Source organism: Terrapene carolina, unplaced genomic scaffold (genome assembly GCF_002925995.2).
Source record: "Terrapene carolina triunguis isolate 2854851 unplaced genomic scaffold, T_m_triunguis-2.0 Scaffold33891, whole genome shotgun sequence".
Lineage (NCBI taxonomy): Eukaryota > Metazoa > Chordata > Testudines > Emydidae > Terrapene > Terrapene triunguis.
The window spans coordinates 13,674,577-13,691,323 of record NW_020698242.1 but is presented as its reverse complement, the minus strand read 5'-3'; the positions used below and the strand labels follow the sequence as shown (position 1 = coordinate 13,691,323).

Genomic DNA, 16,747 nt, shown 5'->3' with positions numbered 1-16,747 from the left:
CCCCGCCCGGGGCTCCGGCCTGCGCCCGCCGGCGGGGGACAGGAACCGGCCGCGCCGATCCCGCTTCATCGCCGCCGCCCAGGGCCCGCTGCGGGCGCCTCCCGCCTCGGCGCTGGGGCTGGCGGGGTCGCGGCGGGGCACTGCGCCCCCTGGCGGCCCGGAGGAGCCGAGCGCAGCCGAACCTCCCTCCCGTCCCTCCCACGCGCGGGGCTGTCCCAGCCCGGGCTCCGCCTCAGCCACCCCACGCGTGTCACGGCCGCGCGCCCCCACCTGGCTGCATTTGGGAGCTGATTTCTGCCGCCCCGAGGGCTAGAGATTTCTGCCAATGAGAACGTGGATGCTGCAGAACTGGAGTGTGCCACGCTAGCCCCACGCAGGCTGATGCCACCCGTGGGCCAGGGGTTTGAACTGGCTTATGCTACAGCTGGGGAGCGCCCAGAGCGTGCTGGGCTCGGTCTGGCCTTTCTTTCACTCCGAGAGCTAATCATTCCCTCCCCGCAGCCGGCTGTCGTGTCCTGCGTGGAGGGGCCTTCCCCTGAGCCCGCCTTCTCCGCTGTACAGCCCCTTCCTTCCGGGGTATTAGCTACAGCGCCGGGCCCCTGGCCTCCCTTCAGGCTGGAAAAGTGGCCAGCTTTACCCACCTGTCTCCATCCCAGGCCAGACGCCTGACCGGGCCCCCGCGGGGTCTGTCCACGCCCTGAGGCAGGGACCAGCTCCACTCGTTTGCCTGAGGTGCCCAACGCACTCTTGCAAAGAACCAAAGGAGGGGGGTGGATTTAACAATATTTTTTCGGACGGTCTTTGAACTAACAAAAAGCATTATGGGCTGGTGTGTAGGCACTGGGGCTGCTCGGGAGATCCGGGTTCTTGTCCTGGCTCTGCTGCAGACTCGTGATCTTGGGCGAGTCCTTCCACGGATCTGTGCCTCGGTTTCCCCTCTTGCACAACGGGGCTCAAGATAGGTCACTCCCCTATGGGACGGAGGAGGGCTGCACGGATAAGCCCGGTGGTGTCTGTGAGGTGCTCGGACACGGCCGCACGGCTCTCCTCACGGTGCAGCCTGCGAAGATGGCTCCCCGGGGGAGCCAGAGCAACCAGGGAAAGCGGGGGGCCGGGTCCCCGAGGGGCCAGCCCTGTCACAGCTCAGACCGGCACGGTTCGGCTCCAGCCCGGCCGCTCCGAGCTAGCTGCCCGCAGAGGTGCCCGGCGCTGCACGAATCAGCCCGGCCGCCACGAGCCCCCCTCCCGGCCGGGTGGAGACGTCACTGAGCATGCGCAGTAGCAGCATGGTCGCTGCTTGCGGCTGCGGCTCAGCCCCTGCCCCGGCCCGGCGGGCTCCGAGCGCGGAGGGGCCCGGCCCGGCCCCGGCCCGCCATGGCCGCCGGCGGGGACGGGGCGGCGAAGCCGCTGCAAACCGCCATGAAGCTGGCGGCCGGGGCGATCGAGCTGGACACCGGGAACCGGCCGTGGGTGAGCGGGGCCGGGCGGCGCGTCCCGTGTCCCGTGCGTGGGCCCCGCTGTGCCCCGCGTGGGAGGGGCCCTGTGCCCAGCGCTGGCACGCAGCTGGGGGCGGCCTCGCGTGCTCGGGGGGCGTCGCTGGGCCACGTCCCCCCCGTGTCCAGGCTGGAGGCGGGGCTGTGTCGGGCCGGGGCTCGGGGACAGCCGCCCCTGTTGCCCGGGACGGGGCCCACGACACAGCGGGGTTCTTCCCATCAGGGATTGCACGGGGGGGCTGGGCTGGGCTTTCCCTTCCGCGCCTGGGCCTGGTTGTGTTGGCAGCGCCGGGTGGGGCAGGGCCACAGGCTCCTACAACAGCCCCTAGCTGGTGACCCCTGTCTAGGTGGGGGGTGCGTCCAGCCCAGGGCTCCCACAGTGCACTGCCTTAAGAGTCTTGGGCTCTTAGGTGTTACCGCCCTACCAATGTTACACAATGACTTCACCCGAAGGCAGAGCCACCAGGGCACTCCTTCGCTCCAGCCCGAGATCAAGGCAATCCTGTGGGAGGCATGGTCTGGGGCCTGCCACCCCTCTCCCCACGCCCAGCTCCAGCCCTGCACAGGGCCCTGCGCACTCGCTGTACAGGGGGTGCGGATGGATGACGGGATAGGATGCTGGACTCAAGTTGGAACCACGTTGTGGTGGTTCTTCCAGATCCCACACCACACAGAGCCTTCCAGATTGGGGGGGAGGGAAGGGGGGCTGGGAGCCTCCCGCACTGGGGGACAGTTTCTCCAGAAGGAATTGGAAGGCCTTTTCAACACTCATTATCCAAGGCCCCCATACGAACCTGCTGCAGGGACTGCATCTCAGCGTCTTTCTGGTGCCTGCTGCAGGATGCGGTGTGCTCCTAGTGCCTGGTGTAAGAAGTGACCACGCGAGGGTCTCTAGGAGCCTGGGGGGGAACGAATCCTTAGATTCCCCAGTGCTGGTGCTGTACAGAACCCTGCGAGACCAAGGTGAGGAGACTCACCACCTCCCCCAGTCTATCTCCCAAAAGAGGCCCCCCGGAGCGCTCTCTGATGTGCTTCAGCTGGGAGTTCAGCTGCAGAGTGGGTCAAGGCTGCAGGTTCTGTGGCTCTGATTTCTGGGTGAACGGGTGGGCGGATGGTGCTGGGTAAAGGTGAACCAGCTGCTCCTGAGCCCCCCGCTTCTCTGTTCCTTCTGGTTGATAGGAGGCCTACGTGGAGTACCTGAAGAGCATCAGCTACATTTCCCAGGCCCTGCTGGAGGAAGCAGCAGCAGCGAAAGGTACAAAACAGCTTCGCATTGTTTTCTCCCATCCTCTGGAGGGTGGGTCACCTCCTAGTTACCTCCCTGGACGCACTCGCCTGATATTTGGGGGGAGCCTCCAGAGATTAAAAGTTGTAATGCCGCGAGAACCCCCAGCCTGGGATTCTGCCTCAGCAGGGGTGGGGCTCTGTGGCTTAACCCGCAATTGAAATCTTTGCTCCTTAGGGGTTATTTTGATTGTTTAATTACTGTAAAAGTGAGCTGTGTGAGGAGTGCTGTACGACTCACTAATGAAATACAGCTCTCTGGCACCGAGTAGCCGTCTCCACGCTCCAGTCCCAGCTGCCCTCATTCCTCCAGCCACCTGGAAGGTGGCAGGGATTGTGTGGGGGTGGGCAGCGGATGATGTACAGTCACATACCTGGCGGTGTTGCTCTCCACCCACATGCACGCAGGAGATCCCTTGGTGGAAGGGAACTGCCGACCCTGAAGATTCCCACTAGCAGGCAGTGTCTAGCAAAAATTTCCAGCAGTAACCACCAGACTTACCACTTCCATGGTGTCAAGTATCAGGGGTTAGCCGTGTTAGTCTGCATCTACAAAAACAACAAGGAGTCTGGTGGCACCTTAAAGACTAACAGATTTATTTGGGCATAAGCTTTTGTGGGTAAAAACCTCACTTCTTCAGATGCATAGAGTGAAAGTTACAGATGCAGGCATTATATACTGACACATGGAGAGCAGGGAGTTACTTTGCAAGTGTAGAACCAGTGTTGACAGGGCCAATTCAATCAGGGTGGATGTAGTCCACTTCCACTTTTCACTTCCATGGTGAAAAGCAGACGCTGGACTGCTTTTCCCTCACTCTCCGGAGGCTTCACAGCCCTGAAACATTCGTTTTCCTTCATGGCCTGGTGCCTGTCCCCTGGGCCCGCTGCGCAGTTGTGGGCTTTCAGACTGGCCCTGTGTAGAGCACCATCTGACTGCATGCATGTGCCAAGGACTAAAGGAACAAGGAACTACTTCACATTGTTGGCTGCCTCTGTGCTGGAAGTACGGATAACCGTATTCATCCTTCACGTAGCCGCAGTCTGAGCGAGTGGATCAGCAAATCCAATAGAACCCCAGAGTTATGAACCCCTCGGGGATGGAAACTGTCCGTAACTCTGAAATGTTTGTAACTCTGAACAAAACATTGTGGTGGTTCTTCCAAAAATGTACAACTGAACCTTGACTTAATACAGCTTTGAAATGTTACTAGGCAGAAGAAAAAGGCTGCATTTAAATGAAACAGGCACAGAAACAGTTTCCTTACCCTGTCAAAATCTTTTTTTAAACTTTCCCTTTATTTTTAGTAGTTTCGGTTGAACACCGTACTGTTCTGTACAGTGTTTGCTTTTATTTGCCTCTGCTGACTGCATACTTCCCGTTCCAAGTGCAGGGTGCGGCTGACCGGTCATTTCATAACTCCGAGGTTCTATTGCACCCTCCGAGTCTGTCAGCAGAGCACCTGGGGCACTCTGCAGCCAGGAAAGAAAGGGTGCGGCCTCCCTGGATGCCTCCTGCAGTTTGTTGGACCCAGAATCCTCTGGGGTCCTGTTAGGCGGCGTTGGTGAGGACTGCTGGAGGCTGCACCGCGTCCGGTGGAGGGGCCCAGCTTGGAAAGTCTCTTGTCTTAGAAGGCCCTGGAGAAAGGCAGGCTGCAGTGCTCAGGGAACGCTTCCTCTTGAAGCATGGCCCTGTGTCCCGGCTGGCCAAGGAGGAGGGTGGGGTACAGAACAAGCTGTCCCTGTCCGTTGGTTATAACACAAAGCAGCCCGCCGGGAAAGCGGTGCCAGTTGGAGGCCTGGCTGGGTCAACCCCCCTCCCCTCCCCCAGCACCTTCCTGTCTGGGAAAGGACACCCAGTGACCCCGCCTCTTGCCTGTGCCAGGTGGGAGCGACGCCGTGACGCCTGACACCCCAAAGATGCTGAAGCTTGCCGAGCAGTGCTTGGAGCGAGCCAAGTCCAGCGCCGCCGTGCTCGGTGAGTTGCCCCCGGCCGCAGGGTGCAGACGGGACACGGCCTGCTGGGCTGAGCTCTGGGGAAAGAGGATGCTTTGAGGCACAAAGCGCTTCTCGCCTCTGGGAGCTGGGGCCTCTCTCCGGCAGACACACACCTTGTTGCAGAGCCACGCACCGAGCATGAATGGGAGGCAGCAGGCCAGGGCCGCCCGCGGAAAGTGGGTGGCTCTGCTGAGGTCAGGGGAGTGGCAGCAGGAGGAGGCTGAACTTTATCTGTAGGGGCGGGAGGGAGGGGGTGGGTTTCATTGATTTTCCCCCACCCCGCACAGCAGGAGCTGGGAGCCTTTGGAGGCAGAGTCCCCAGGGAGGGGAGACTGGTGCTGGCTTCCCTAGCAGGAATGCAGCATTGCCTGCTTCCCTCGCCTCTGGTGCTGAGACCCGGGAGGCATCAGGGCAGCAAATCCCCGCCAGTGTCTTGTTCAGGTGCCCATTGTGGAGGCCTGTAGGTGCACAAAGGGGCTGGGGCTGGCTTGCCTGGCCCTGCTGCTCCAAGGCACCCAGCAGCCCCAGGTTTCCCTGCCAGCCTTCACTGCTTGTAGTAACTTCTAAACAAAACACTTGCTTTGACCCATGTCTTCCCCCAACCCCAGGGAATGTGAAGCCAGCGGCCCACGAGAGGGGCCCCAGCCCTGCTCCCATCTCTAGGCACCGCAGGGTCTTCTCAGATGAGGGGGGGAAGCTGTCTCCCTTCCTCCCCCCGGAGATCTTCCAGAAACTGCAGATCACCAAAGCTCAGGGCACTAAAAAGTAAGTGAGGTGGAGCTGGGGCCTGTGGCGTGGAGTCTCCCCAGCCTTCCAGGGGCTGCAGGCTGGGGGTGCTGCGTGTGAGGCAAAGAACCATCCCCTCCCAATGCAACCATGTGCCATAGTGCCGGCTTGGGCCAAGTAGGGAGGTTCCCTCCTCTCCACTCGCTGTGCTCCTGCTTCGGGCTGGCAGATGGCGGCTGGCCAAGGGGATAGATGCTGCCTGCCAAGACCTCTGGAAGCTTCGGGCCGTGCCCGGGACTTCCCTGCAGAGCTCTGGGCTCCCCCGGTTTTGTGTCTTGCCTCCAAGGAGGATCTGGGTGCTGGGCCTCTAGCAGCCCCCTCAGACGTCAGCCCTTTGGCCAAGGCTCCCAGACGTTCAGGCCTGAGGCAGCTTGGCAGGGGGAGTTCTCTGGTCCAGGCCATTCTGCCCACGGTGAGTCACCTGATTCCAGCTGCCCGCGTGGAGCTTGGCTGTGACGCTGAGGGGCAGGACCTAGGGCGCGGGGTCGGGAGATGGGGTGTCGCTCCGTGAGCCCCTCCTGCCAGGGGAGTAGTTTCCTCCCTGGCGGAAGAGAACATGGAGGTTCCCGGTGTGGGGTGCTGCTGTGCCAGGCGAGGAAGGGAAGAATTGTGTGGCTTTTGAGCCTGTCCAGGTTGGGCCAGAACATGGGTGAAGAGAGATCCAGGATTGTCTCTTGCTGCAGCCTCTTGATCTGGGCAGGGCTGATCCAGGCCTCACGCTCACTGCGGGGCCAGCCCTCGCCGGGGCGTCCTTCCTCTCCCAGGGTAACTTCGCAGCTCTTGTGCCCTCGCAGGGAGCTCACCCCGCTGGAGGAGGCATCGCTGCAGAACCAGAAGCTGAGAGCTGCGTACGAGGCCCGGGTGGCACGGCTGAACCCCAGCCAGGCTGTGCAGAAGACTTCCCTGGCAAGTGGAGACCCCCGGCGCGGGCAAGGAGTGGGGGGGAGGCTGGAGCCCAGCCAGGCTGCACAGGAAGCCTCCCAGCGTGAAGCATGGGACGGGCAGTCTCTTCACGGCACATCCTCTGTGCTTTCCCCAGGGGCTTCCCCTGAGTGGAATGGGTATAAACGCCAGCCGGAGGCTCTGTGAGAGCGGAGTGCTGGGGCCCAGGTCGCTGGTCCCTGCTGCCTGGGAGCCAGGCTCCTCCGGCTGGGGCATCGGGAGAGCCACGTTTAACAACAGGGGCTGCTGGGTCAGGCTTAGCTGCGGGAGGGTGGGCGTGAGCTGCTGGATAGCACAGCTGGGATGGCCACTCCTGTTCCTCATAGAAACCAGGCTCCCCAGTGTGGGGATGGCCCAGGGGGTTCCCCTGGCACCTACAGCACCCTGCTGTCGGGGGGGGTTGGGGGCGGGATCATGGAGCAGCGGAACCCAGACATAATGGGGGGTAAAACCAGAGGATGTTCTCCCCCCTCCCCTCCCCCGGCCTGCTTTGGAATAGCCTGCAGTTGCTGCTGCCTCAGAGCATTCTGGGTAGTGACATGTAAATGAGCTTGGTTTCCAAGTCACTGCCACAGCCCCTGGGAGCTGAAGAGGGGCCTGCCCCGCCAGCTGCATGGCCCTTGGCCCTGTGCTTTAGGAGTGCCACCACCGGGTGCTCTCATTTGCATGTCCTTACCCAGAGTGCCCTGCAACCCCCGGCCGTCCCCGAGCTGCGTTGGGCTCTGGGAGCATGTGGAGAAGCTTGGGCGTTTCTGGGGTGCAGCTGGTTCCTTTCCGAGCACGCTGTCCGCCAGGGATGGCCCGGCCCGTGCGCTGCCCCAGCACTCTGATATTCCGATGAGGTAGAGGTCGCAGCGGGCTTGTGGGAATGCCAACGAGGCCTGTCTCTGCTTTGCAGACGCTGACCCTCCAGCGGCAGATGATGGAGAACCTGGTGATTGCCAAAGCCCGGGAGGAGACGGTATCCTTCCCATCCTGCCCTGGCAGGGCTCCCCAAGCACAGAGCCATGGGGCTATTTTATTGTCCTGTATCCAGAACGGTGGGGGGCAGGGGCACAGGCTCACCCTCTCTTCCAGGGGAGAGCTGGGTTAGTGGGCCTAGAGCGTTTGCTGCCTGGGGGGCAGGGGGAGGAGAAATCCAGCTCCTGGCACAGAGGGTCACCACCTAGTCTGAATCCCAGGGGAAAGGCCAGGAGATGGCACCTCTTAGACGTAACAACAGCAGCACTAATGCCATAGAGACAGCTGCCGCCACCAGTGCATCGACTCTGCTTGTGTCTCCTGCCCAGCCTCCCCAGAGCAGGGGGCTGCTGCTCCCCCACCCCAGCGCGTACCGAGAGGCACAGGCCCCTCAGCCCCCGCACCGGGCACCTGGTTCAAATACCCTCCTGGCCCATTGGAACGCAGGCCCTTGGTGAAAGGGAAGTCAGGCAAACAGCGGCTCAAGCTTTCTTGTAAAGCAGGGCGGGGATGTCCGCAGCGTGTCCCAGCCAGGGCTGCTCTAAAGGGGAGGAGGGGGCCCCTTTCAGCCCTGTCACTGTGGGTATGTCTACACTACAGGATTAATCCGAATTTAGATAATTCGAATTTGGGAAACAGGTTGTATAAATTCGATTGTGCGTGGCCACACTAAGCACATTAATTCGGTTTTTAACCACATTAATTCGGTGGTGTGCGGCCACACTACCCCATTACTTTAACCACAGTAATTCGGTGGTGTGCGGCCACACTAACCCTAATTCGAATTAACAAAATCGATTTAGGCGCTACTCCGCTCGTCGAGGTGGAGTACAGAAATCGATTTTAAGTGCCCTTTAATTCGAATTAACTGGCTCTGTAGTGTGGACGAGTGAAGGGTTAATTCGGATTAACTCAGCTAAATCCGAATTAAAGTCGTAGTGTAGACCAGGCCTGAGACACAGCCATGCCCCCTCCCCCCCCGCTCCATGCAGGGCTGCGCTGGGGTGTCAGTGGGCCCCTGGCCCTGCCTCGTGGGGCTGCGGGTTCTGCCAGGTGCTGAGTTTGCTTTGATTGCCTCTGCGCATGCTCTCTGTTGAGCCCCCGGCCAGAGGCGTGTGCCTCTGAAGCTGGCTGGGCCGAGCTGCGGCCGGTAGGTGCATGGCCCTGGCTGGCTGGGTGGAGACACAACTGTGGAGCCTTGACTCGGCTTGCCCCAGCTTCAGAGGAAGATGGAGGAGCGCAGGCTGCGGCTGCAGGAAGCTGCCAACAGGTGAGCAAGGCCAGGGCTTGGGGAAGGGCCCCTTGTCCGGGGGCCTTTCCAGGGCGGGAGCCCCAGCTGTGGTGGGTGAGGAAAGGAAACAGCAAAGCTTCTGTTGGTTAAATGACCCCCCCAGTGGGGAGAACTCCCGCTCCCCTCGGCCGGCCCCGGGGACTCGAGGAGGAAAGGCTGCTTGTTTGTGGCAGTGCTGGAGAGAGGGATTATGGGTGTGCTCATTTGCATGTCATTACCCCCCATGCTCGCCCATCTTGTAGCTCGCTCCAGGGGGAGCAGGGTTCTGGGAGCGCCGGGAGAGGCGTGTGGGTGTGAGTCCGCGGGGCTGTCGTCGGTGTCCTTCCGAACCAGCAGCTTCTCCAGCCCTGGTCTCCCGGCCTGTCTCGTTTGGCTTCCAACTAGTGCCAACTGCTACTGTGCCCTACAACGAGCAGAGCTGAGTCAGAGACGCTACTGGGTGTGCCCGCACACACACCCCACACACACACGCACACACACACACACTTGTGCCTGCCCCATCCCAGCTCCAATGGAGGCACCCATACAGCTAAAGTACTCTGGCATGGCAGCGTATGCTGGCGCTCAGGTTCGATCCCAAACTTATGGCCTGTTTGCAACATGCCGCCTGTGATGTCCCAGGGCCCCTTTCCCTTCCTCTCTGAGCGCTGCTCAGGGCCCAGCCTTCAGGTGCAGGGTGTTGCAATGCAGCTCTGCGGGTGAGCAGCCCCGTTTCCAGACGCCTGTTCCCATTTGGCTGGGTTATTGCATCGCGGCCGGAGCTGGCTGGGCTCTCGAGGGGTCTGCTCTGGGTATTGCTAGAGTTGGTGCCCTGCAGTCTGCCCTCCTGCCCATCTGGGTGGCACCCAGCCCTGGCTCCAGACAGAAAGGCAGCAGCGGGTCTCACCCTGCCCTGTGGTCTCTCTTGGGCAGGAGGTTCTCCAGCAGCATCGCCCTCACCCCCGAGGAGCAGGAGCAGAGGGCGCTCTATGCTGCCATTCTGGAGTATGAGCAGGACCATGTGAGTACCGGTGCGGCAGCGCCCTGGGAAGTGACTCTGGCTGGAGCGTTCAGGAGCCAGCTGGACCCTGAAGTCTGGGAGGCGTTCCCCAGCGCGCAGCCCTCGATGCCTGCCTGCTGCCCCACCAGCCATCTGCCCTGGGTCGGCCGGAAGGGGACGGAGCTGGGAGCCAGGCTGTGGTGGGGGTGACAGAAAGTGCCCAGCCCTGATGCAGGCGTTCTGGTCTCTGTGGCGATGGCGGCAGGAGAGGAGTGGTGCTGCTGCTTGGCTCCAGCAGTCGAGAGGGCACAGGCCCCCCTGCTGTGTGACTGCGTCTGGGCAGCAGTGCCCCTCTGGCCAGGCCGTGGCTCGGGAACCAGGAGGGGCCGCGGGCTGGGGGGTTGGGAGCGCTGGGAGCTTTGCTGGGTGGGAGGGGTCACTTATCTTTTGGGGTGGCCTTGTCCAGGGCTCCCCCGGTGGGAGCCTCAGCTGCTCTCTGCTGCTGTCCCCCCCAGGAGTGGCCGAGGCTCTGGAAAGCCAAGCTGAAGAAGAACCCGACAGATCTCGCTCTGGTGTCCGGCCTCATCTCCCACCTCCTCAGGTAGCAGCTAGAGGGAGAGCTGACGCGGGCCGAAGGGCCCCTCCCCTCCCCCGGCCGGGGCTCTGCGCTGGGGGGTGCCGGGTGGCTGAGAACGCGCCGTGTCCTGACGAGTTGCTCCTTGGCTCTCCCAGCCCCAGGCAGAGGGGGCGGCTGCCCAGACAGTGACAGGAGGGGCTTGCCTGGGAGTACAGCGCGCTTGGCCACCGAACTGTGCCCTGCCCCCGGAGGGAGGTGCGGTGGGATCCCGATGAGGCTCCTAACCCTGGCATGGTGCTGTGCTCCCCGCCACTTGGGTCTGCAGCTCCCGTTGTCCTGGCAGCCAGGCGACTGCAGATCCTCATGGGCCAACCCCTAGCACACCCCAGGGAACGCTTGGCTCCTCTCCCCTCCCTGCAGTGAGCATCTGCCCGTTGCTTCTAGCTTCCCCGAGCACCCCATTGCCCAGCTGTTGAAGACGCTCCAGCATGTGATCTACAGCAGGCTCTACCCCATCGTGAGCCAGAACCTCGCTGACCTCAGCACTGCTTCCAGGACCTCCAGGGGCTTCTCCTCCCTCTCGCTGGATGCTGAGGGACTGCTGACCCCAGCGCCTGGGGGCCGGAGACTCAGGTCCTCCCAGAGCCTGTACTGCATGGCCTCCGTCCAGGAGAACAAGGTGAACTTGCGACACAGCCTGTCCACGACGCCTCTGAGCGAGGACCTGGGGACAGAGAGCAGCCCGCAGGACGAGGCGCCTGCCCGCCTGGCCGACAGAGAGAGCTCCTTTGAGGACCTGGAACGGTTCCTGGCAGCGCCCGAGAGCTGGCCCACTGGCCCCCCAGCGGAGCCCCCGGCCCCAGCTGAGAAGAAGGCCTCTCTGCGGGAGCAGCTGAAAGCCATCGTGAAGGACATTCACAACTCAGTGGGTGAGGGGCGAGTGGGGAGAGGTGTGAGCGGTGGGCCCACGGGACAGTCACATGGGGTCTGGGTATCCGAGTCAGAGACACGGGGTCCCGCGGATTGTTCCCTCCAGGGCTTTGTCCTGGGGGAGGGAGGGTAATGCCATAGCCATGAAGATAGCCCAAAGTGCCGGCCCCGTTCTCCCCTCAGTTACCCAGCGTGTCCTCCCGGTCAGTGCAGACCCACCGCCCATAGACCTAACGGCCCGTGCCGCGTCCCAGCATGCAACGCTCTGTCCTGCTCCACGCTCTTGGCAGCTTGGACGGGGCTGGAGCCTGTCGGGAGGGTGAGGACGTGGCCTGCCGGTGCCGGGCAGAGTCCCCTTTGGAAGCTCCACGGAGGCCAGAGGGCAGCATGGGCTGCCCGGCCCTTCAGCCGTGGGGCGAAGCTCCCTGCGCTTCCCCGCATGGGGGTCGGAGGTGGCCCAGCGAGTGAGGCAGTTGTGCGAGGCTCTCCTGGCATTTCTGGCACCTGCGGTGGTGGGCTCCTGGGAGCCGCAGCCGTCGTGCTGATAGGACTGGGGACTCCGCCGTGACGCGTCTGCTTCCTGCTCACCTGCCCCTGCCCCTGCCCGTCCCAGGCCAGGTTGTTGCAGGCTCCGGGCTCTATCCCGGGCAGGCAAGTGGCACAGCGTTGCTCTTCCGTAATGAACACATGCAGACGCAGCGTGCGTTGCCGGGCCCCGCCCCGCTCTCATTGTCAGCGCCTTCGGGAGATGCTTGTCTAAGGGCCTGGCAGTGCTTCGAGAGCCTGACCCAGCGTGCTGCCTGTAACACTTCCTCCCCAGACAGGCTGCTCTCCCTGACCCTGCTGGCTTTCGAGGGCCTGAACACCGCCTCCTCCAAGGACCAGTGCCTGGCACGCATTGAGGAAGCCTTCTTCTCGCCTCTCTGGGCTCCCCTGCTGGCCCTCTACAGGTACCGTGCTCTTCCGCCCCTCCGGCCTGGCCCAGGCTGCGCCGGCGTGGGATGGGAAGGAATGCTGCACTCCAGGGGACTCGAGGCGCAAGGCTTTACCCGCCTGGGAGGTTCTCCTGGGGAGAGCCCAGTTCTCCAGATCGAATTCTCGGGGCGTGTGGCGCTAGTGTGACGCTCCGTGTGCGGAGCCGTGGAAAGGCCAGTGGTGGCTCTGGTGGGGCTGCTGATCCCTTTCCCACAGACAGCGTCAGGTGCTGCGGGGAGCAGGCGGCCGGGCCGTGGGGTTTGAACCCGTCCACGTGTCTCTGTGCTTCGGCGTGGAGCACGGTGGGTGGGGCCCGTTGCTCCTGTATTAAAGGTCAGGGTGGCTGCAGCCTCTCCCCTCCCGGTGTGAATTCGGAGCAGCCCACAGGGCAGCCCTTGGCTGGGCAGAGGTCAGATGTGCCTGGGTTTCTAGCCCAGGCCTGTTAATCCCTGGCTCCCGTGTGAGTGGAGCAGTCAGCATGGGTGTGGCCTCCGCTGCTGGCCCCAGTGCAGGCAGTGCCATTGTGGGGCCTGGCTGGTGTGGGGCGGCCCCATAGAACCCAGCCCGTAGGCTCCCCAGCCCCGTGGGAGGGATTTGGCAGGACTCCGGGAAGACAGCGCCCTACCGTGCATTCCACCTCCTCTCTGCTCTGCACCCTGCAGGAGGGTCTACCAGGCCCGGGAGGTGGCCCTGTCCAGGAGCATGGAGCGCCACAGGAACATGTCCCCTTCGGAACTAGGAGTCTCCGCCAACCTCTTCCCCCAGGGCAGCAAAGGCCATGCAGCAGGTTCCTACCCTTACAGCACGGCGGTGCAGGAGCTGGGGCTGATCCTGCTGGAGAGCTGCCCACAGAGGAAGCTGGAGTGCATTGGTGAGGCTTGCTCTTCCTCTGGGGTGCAGGCAGCGGCACCCCAGGAACCTGGCTCATTTGGTTTGTTTTTTATAAACTTGTCAGTTGATTTTTCAGGAGTTGGGTCTGTGTAGAGCAGGAGAGCCCCGGACACCTGGGGTCTGTTCTCTGCTCTGCCACCAATTTCCTCTGTGACCTTGGGCAAAATCATGTCCCTAGTACGTGCCTCGGTTTCCCCCACAAGACCGTTCAATGGAAGGAAGCACTAGAGAATGAAAGAGCCACTGTGATTTACTTGTTTCTGCTCTTCTCCCTGGTGAGGGGGCGCCGCTGTATGAGAACTGCTTTCAGCCCCATGACTTGGGATCTTAGTCAGAGGCTTGGTAGGGTCACACGCCGCCTGTCGCAAGAGCAGAGATCTCCTGTCCTCACCCCCTCCCTTAGCTGGCTCATCTCAACCGTCTGTCTTTACTTTGTGCATCTGTGTTCTCTTTTTGCACCGTTAACGTCCAGCAGTTTGAGCTTCTCTACCCGAGGCAGCCGTAGGCGGTGAATGCGGCTCTTTGAGTCCTGCGGGCGCTAGGCAGCAAAGCTCTGCTCAGTTCCTCTCTGGGCCTCTCCCTTCGCCGGGAGGCCGCGCTCCAAGCCAGGATCACGATACAAAATCTGCCTGCCAGGAATCGACCAGTGAGGAGTCTGGCTGGCCTGGCTTTGCTTTGGGCAGCCAGCGGCTTTAAACCCTTCCTAGGCCTTCTCTTCGTCTGGCGTTTTGCAGCCATCCCTGGTTGGCACTAGCACCAGTTCACAGGGAGCCAGCAGGAGGCCCAGAGGGAGACTGACTTGTCCAGGGTGGCAGTCGGGAATAGAACCTGGGAGCCCTATCCCCCGGTCCCCTTCTCTAACCACCTGTCTAGAGGTCCCACGCTGCTTGCTGGGAGGAGCAGAGAGCTGTTTGGTTACACGATATCAGCTGCTCCTCATTTCTGTCTGTAAATCCACTCTCAAAGAAACCAGAAACACGTGGACTCCTTCCCTAGTGGTGTCCCCTGTGGCAGCAATGGCTGGAGTTGCCACAGGGATGGTAGAGAGGAAGGACGGGTGGCCCTGTGGTTCGGACACTAGCCTGTCACTTGGGAGACCTGGGTTCAGTTCCTTGCTCTGCCACAGATTCCCTGATGGACCTTGGGCATGTCACTTAGCCTCCCTGGTGCTCAGCTCCACATCTGTGCCATGGGGATAATGGCACGGGGCAGGGAGGGTAAATCTGTTCGAGGTTGTCAGGTGCTCAGATGCTGGGGCCATCGAAGTACTTCGGAGAGTCAGGGAATGAGCTGTGATGGCGAACGGGCCAGCCCGCGTGGTGGGGAGCAGGAGGAGAGGTGACCGTGAGACAATCTGTTTGAAGACGTGGGTGCTCGAGGCCCTGTACAGTAGCCATCCCCTCTTAGCCAGGGGTGGGAAGAGATGTGGGCTGCTAATCATCGATCCCTGGTGCAAATACAAAGGGTCTGGTCTGGGCCCCAGCATGGCCCGAGAGAGCCACCCCCACCTCCCGCTGCAGTGTGAGCCCCCCTCCCCTGTGCACGTTGTCACTAACGCTCTGTGGTTTGCGACTTGCAGTGCGAGCCCTTCGTGTGATCTGCGAGTGCGCCGAGGAGTACTGCGCTGCCCAGGAGAGCCGGCCCCAGCCCGCGTCCGCGGCCATGTGAGTACACGAGGGGACACACACCAGAGATGGACGCATGGTGGCAGGGCATTGAGCCTAGCTGGAGGGGAAGACCAGGAGGGGGGAGGGCGGTAGAAACTAGCATCAGTGGAGAAGACTTGGGGGGCAGCTGAGGCACTTGAGCACCCCCAGTCCAAGCCCCAGAGCTCTGTGCACCCCCAGGGCTGGAGGAGCATGGTGGGTTCACACCAGACACTCCCCCAACAAGTGAGGAGCCCAGGTCCCTGCCTGCAGGAGATTGCTCTTGACGAGCTGCTTTGGGGGTGTTACTCTCTTCTGGGCTGCCCCCTTGCTGCCAGGCTCACCGGATCCCGTGGTGGGGTTCCGTGGGGCTCAGCCTTGTCTCTGGGCCGCACGGGGACAGCTCTGTGTGAAGTCAGATCCTGCCCGTCAGCCAGGCGTCCGTGGGCTAGCTGTAACTGTAACATGGCTGGGCCTTGACGGATAGCTTCCGACAGCGCCTCCCGCCCCACACGGCTTCTCCTGCTGAGCCTGGGCAGAGCTCGGTCTGCGGCACAGAATCGCTGGGCCAGGGCTGGCAATTAGTGAGCTTCGAATCTGTCACTTGGACTTAGCCAGCCAGCGGGAGACGGGGAGTGAGAGCAGGGAGCTGATGTCCCGCAGGCTGGGGCAAGCGGCTCGCTCCGGCGGCAGCTGGGGGGCGAGGGGGGGCGCGCCAGGCCTGTCAAAGGCATTACAGCGGAAGGAGGGAGACAGGCCTGTGTCTCAGCTGCCTTGTTCGAGAGGGGCGGGGGCGGGGAGAGGCAGCGATAGCAGCAGCTTCTGCGCAGAGTTTGGACTGGGACATTTCAAACAAAGGTGCAAACTCCCCATAAAGTGAGGGGGGGGGGCGAGGAACGCCAGGCCGAGGTGCCCGGCTGCGAGGGGCTGCAGCCAGGAGACTCCCTGACACTCACTGCTGGGCTGTTTTCCCTCCTTAGCTCGCTGGTCGTGTAAAATGTGTCGCTCTCAGCAGCTGCCCTGCTGCAGCTCGGCCCGGCTGGTCCTGCTCAGTGCCGCCCCCCCGCGCCCCCCCAGCTTCCTCTGCCCGTCCCCAGCCCGTGGTTCCTGTTCAGCTCCTCTGGCCAGGCTGTGTTACGGTTGTGTGGGCCCACTGGGAAGTGCTGCCCTCGGAAAGCTGGCAACCTGCTGGTGTGTGGCACAGATCACCCTGCCCACGAGGGCTCTGTCCCTTTCTGCTCCCCGCTGTGGGAGCCGCAGAGGTTCTCCAGGCCAGCCCACCGCGCTGAGGCAGGGCCCTGTGTCCCTAGACCTTCCCAGACAGGTGGTTGTCCAACCTGTGCTTAAAAACCTGGCCCTCCAGTTTCAGTGGGGAGAGGAGAAGCCAGCTTCCCAGCCCCCGGGCTGCACACAACCCAGGGCCCTCTGGGGCGAGGCACCCCATGGCAGAGTCCCCGGAGCAGAGCGGGCTCCTGGCGGTGCTGGTTGGCGGGGGACAGTCTCCTGCCATGGGGTATCCCAGAATGCATTTACACCTCCGCCCCTGAGACGGCTGGATGGAACCCTTGGGGTCCGGGGCTGGGGGACCTGGAAGCTGAGCAGAACGGATGTTCAGACACGGCCCTTGGGAGCCCCTGAGGCTGGGCCGAACGGCCGTGACTCGCTGTAACTGGAAGGGGCCCGCGGCCTCCCCCGCTTCTGGAAGTAGCAGAAGTGAGCGCCGGGCCAGGCCTGGCTCTCGGCCGCACTGGGCTGGGGACCGTACAGCTGGGCGAGGCAGTGGGGAGCTCTGCAAACCAGCCAGGTGTGAGTGCCCTGAGCCCCCCAGCCCAAGGCTCCCGTCCAAGCCCTTGTGGCCGAGCTCCGTCCTTTCCCAGTGTAGCCTGTAGGTGGCGCCCTCCTGCTTCACGTTGCAGCTTCTGTCCCGTCCCCCCCCCTTCGCATGTGGCGACGCCCTTTCCGCTGGGCTGTGGTTGCGGGAGCCCCGGGCAGCTG

General features: G+C 62.6%; 1 protein-coding gene across 1 annotated transcript in view; it reads left to right on the top strand.

Moving 5' to 3' along the window:
- Positions 1 to 1,347: 1,347 nt before the first annotated feature.
- LOC112103478 (VPS9 domain-containing protein 1) overlaps positions 1,348 to 16,747 on the top strand; it is a 22,578-nt gene continuing 7,178 nt past the window's right edge. Inside the window, exons 1-13 of the mRNA XM_024195277.2 lie at positions 1,348 to 1,470; positions 2,673 to 2,748; positions 4,663 to 4,755; positions 5,384 to 5,540; positions 6,356 to 6,467; positions 7,402 to 7,464; positions 8,681 to 8,733; positions 9,667 to 9,754; positions 10,249 to 10,334; positions 10,755 to 11,239; positions 12,061 to 12,190; positions 12,878 to 13,086; positions 14,686 to 14,770. Coding sequence (XP_024051045.1) covers positions 1,375 to 1,470; positions 2,673 to 2,748; positions 4,663 to 4,755; positions 5,384 to 5,540; positions 6,356 to 6,467; positions 7,402 to 7,464; positions 8,681 to 8,733; positions 9,667 to 9,754; positions 10,249 to 10,334; positions 10,755 to 11,239; positions 12,061 to 12,190; positions 12,878 to 13,086; positions 14,686 to 14,770 — 1,733 coding nt within the window. The 5' untranslated portion in view covers positions 1,348 to 1,374. The remainder of the gene's footprint in view (positions 1,471 to 2,672; positions 2,749 to 4,662; positions 4,756 to 5,383; positions 5,541 to 6,355; positions 6,468 to 7,401; positions 7,465 to 8,680; positions 8,734 to 9,666; positions 9,755 to 10,248; positions 10,335 to 10,754; positions 11,240 to 12,060; positions 12,191 to 12,877; positions 13,087 to 14,685; positions 14,771 to 16,747) is intronic.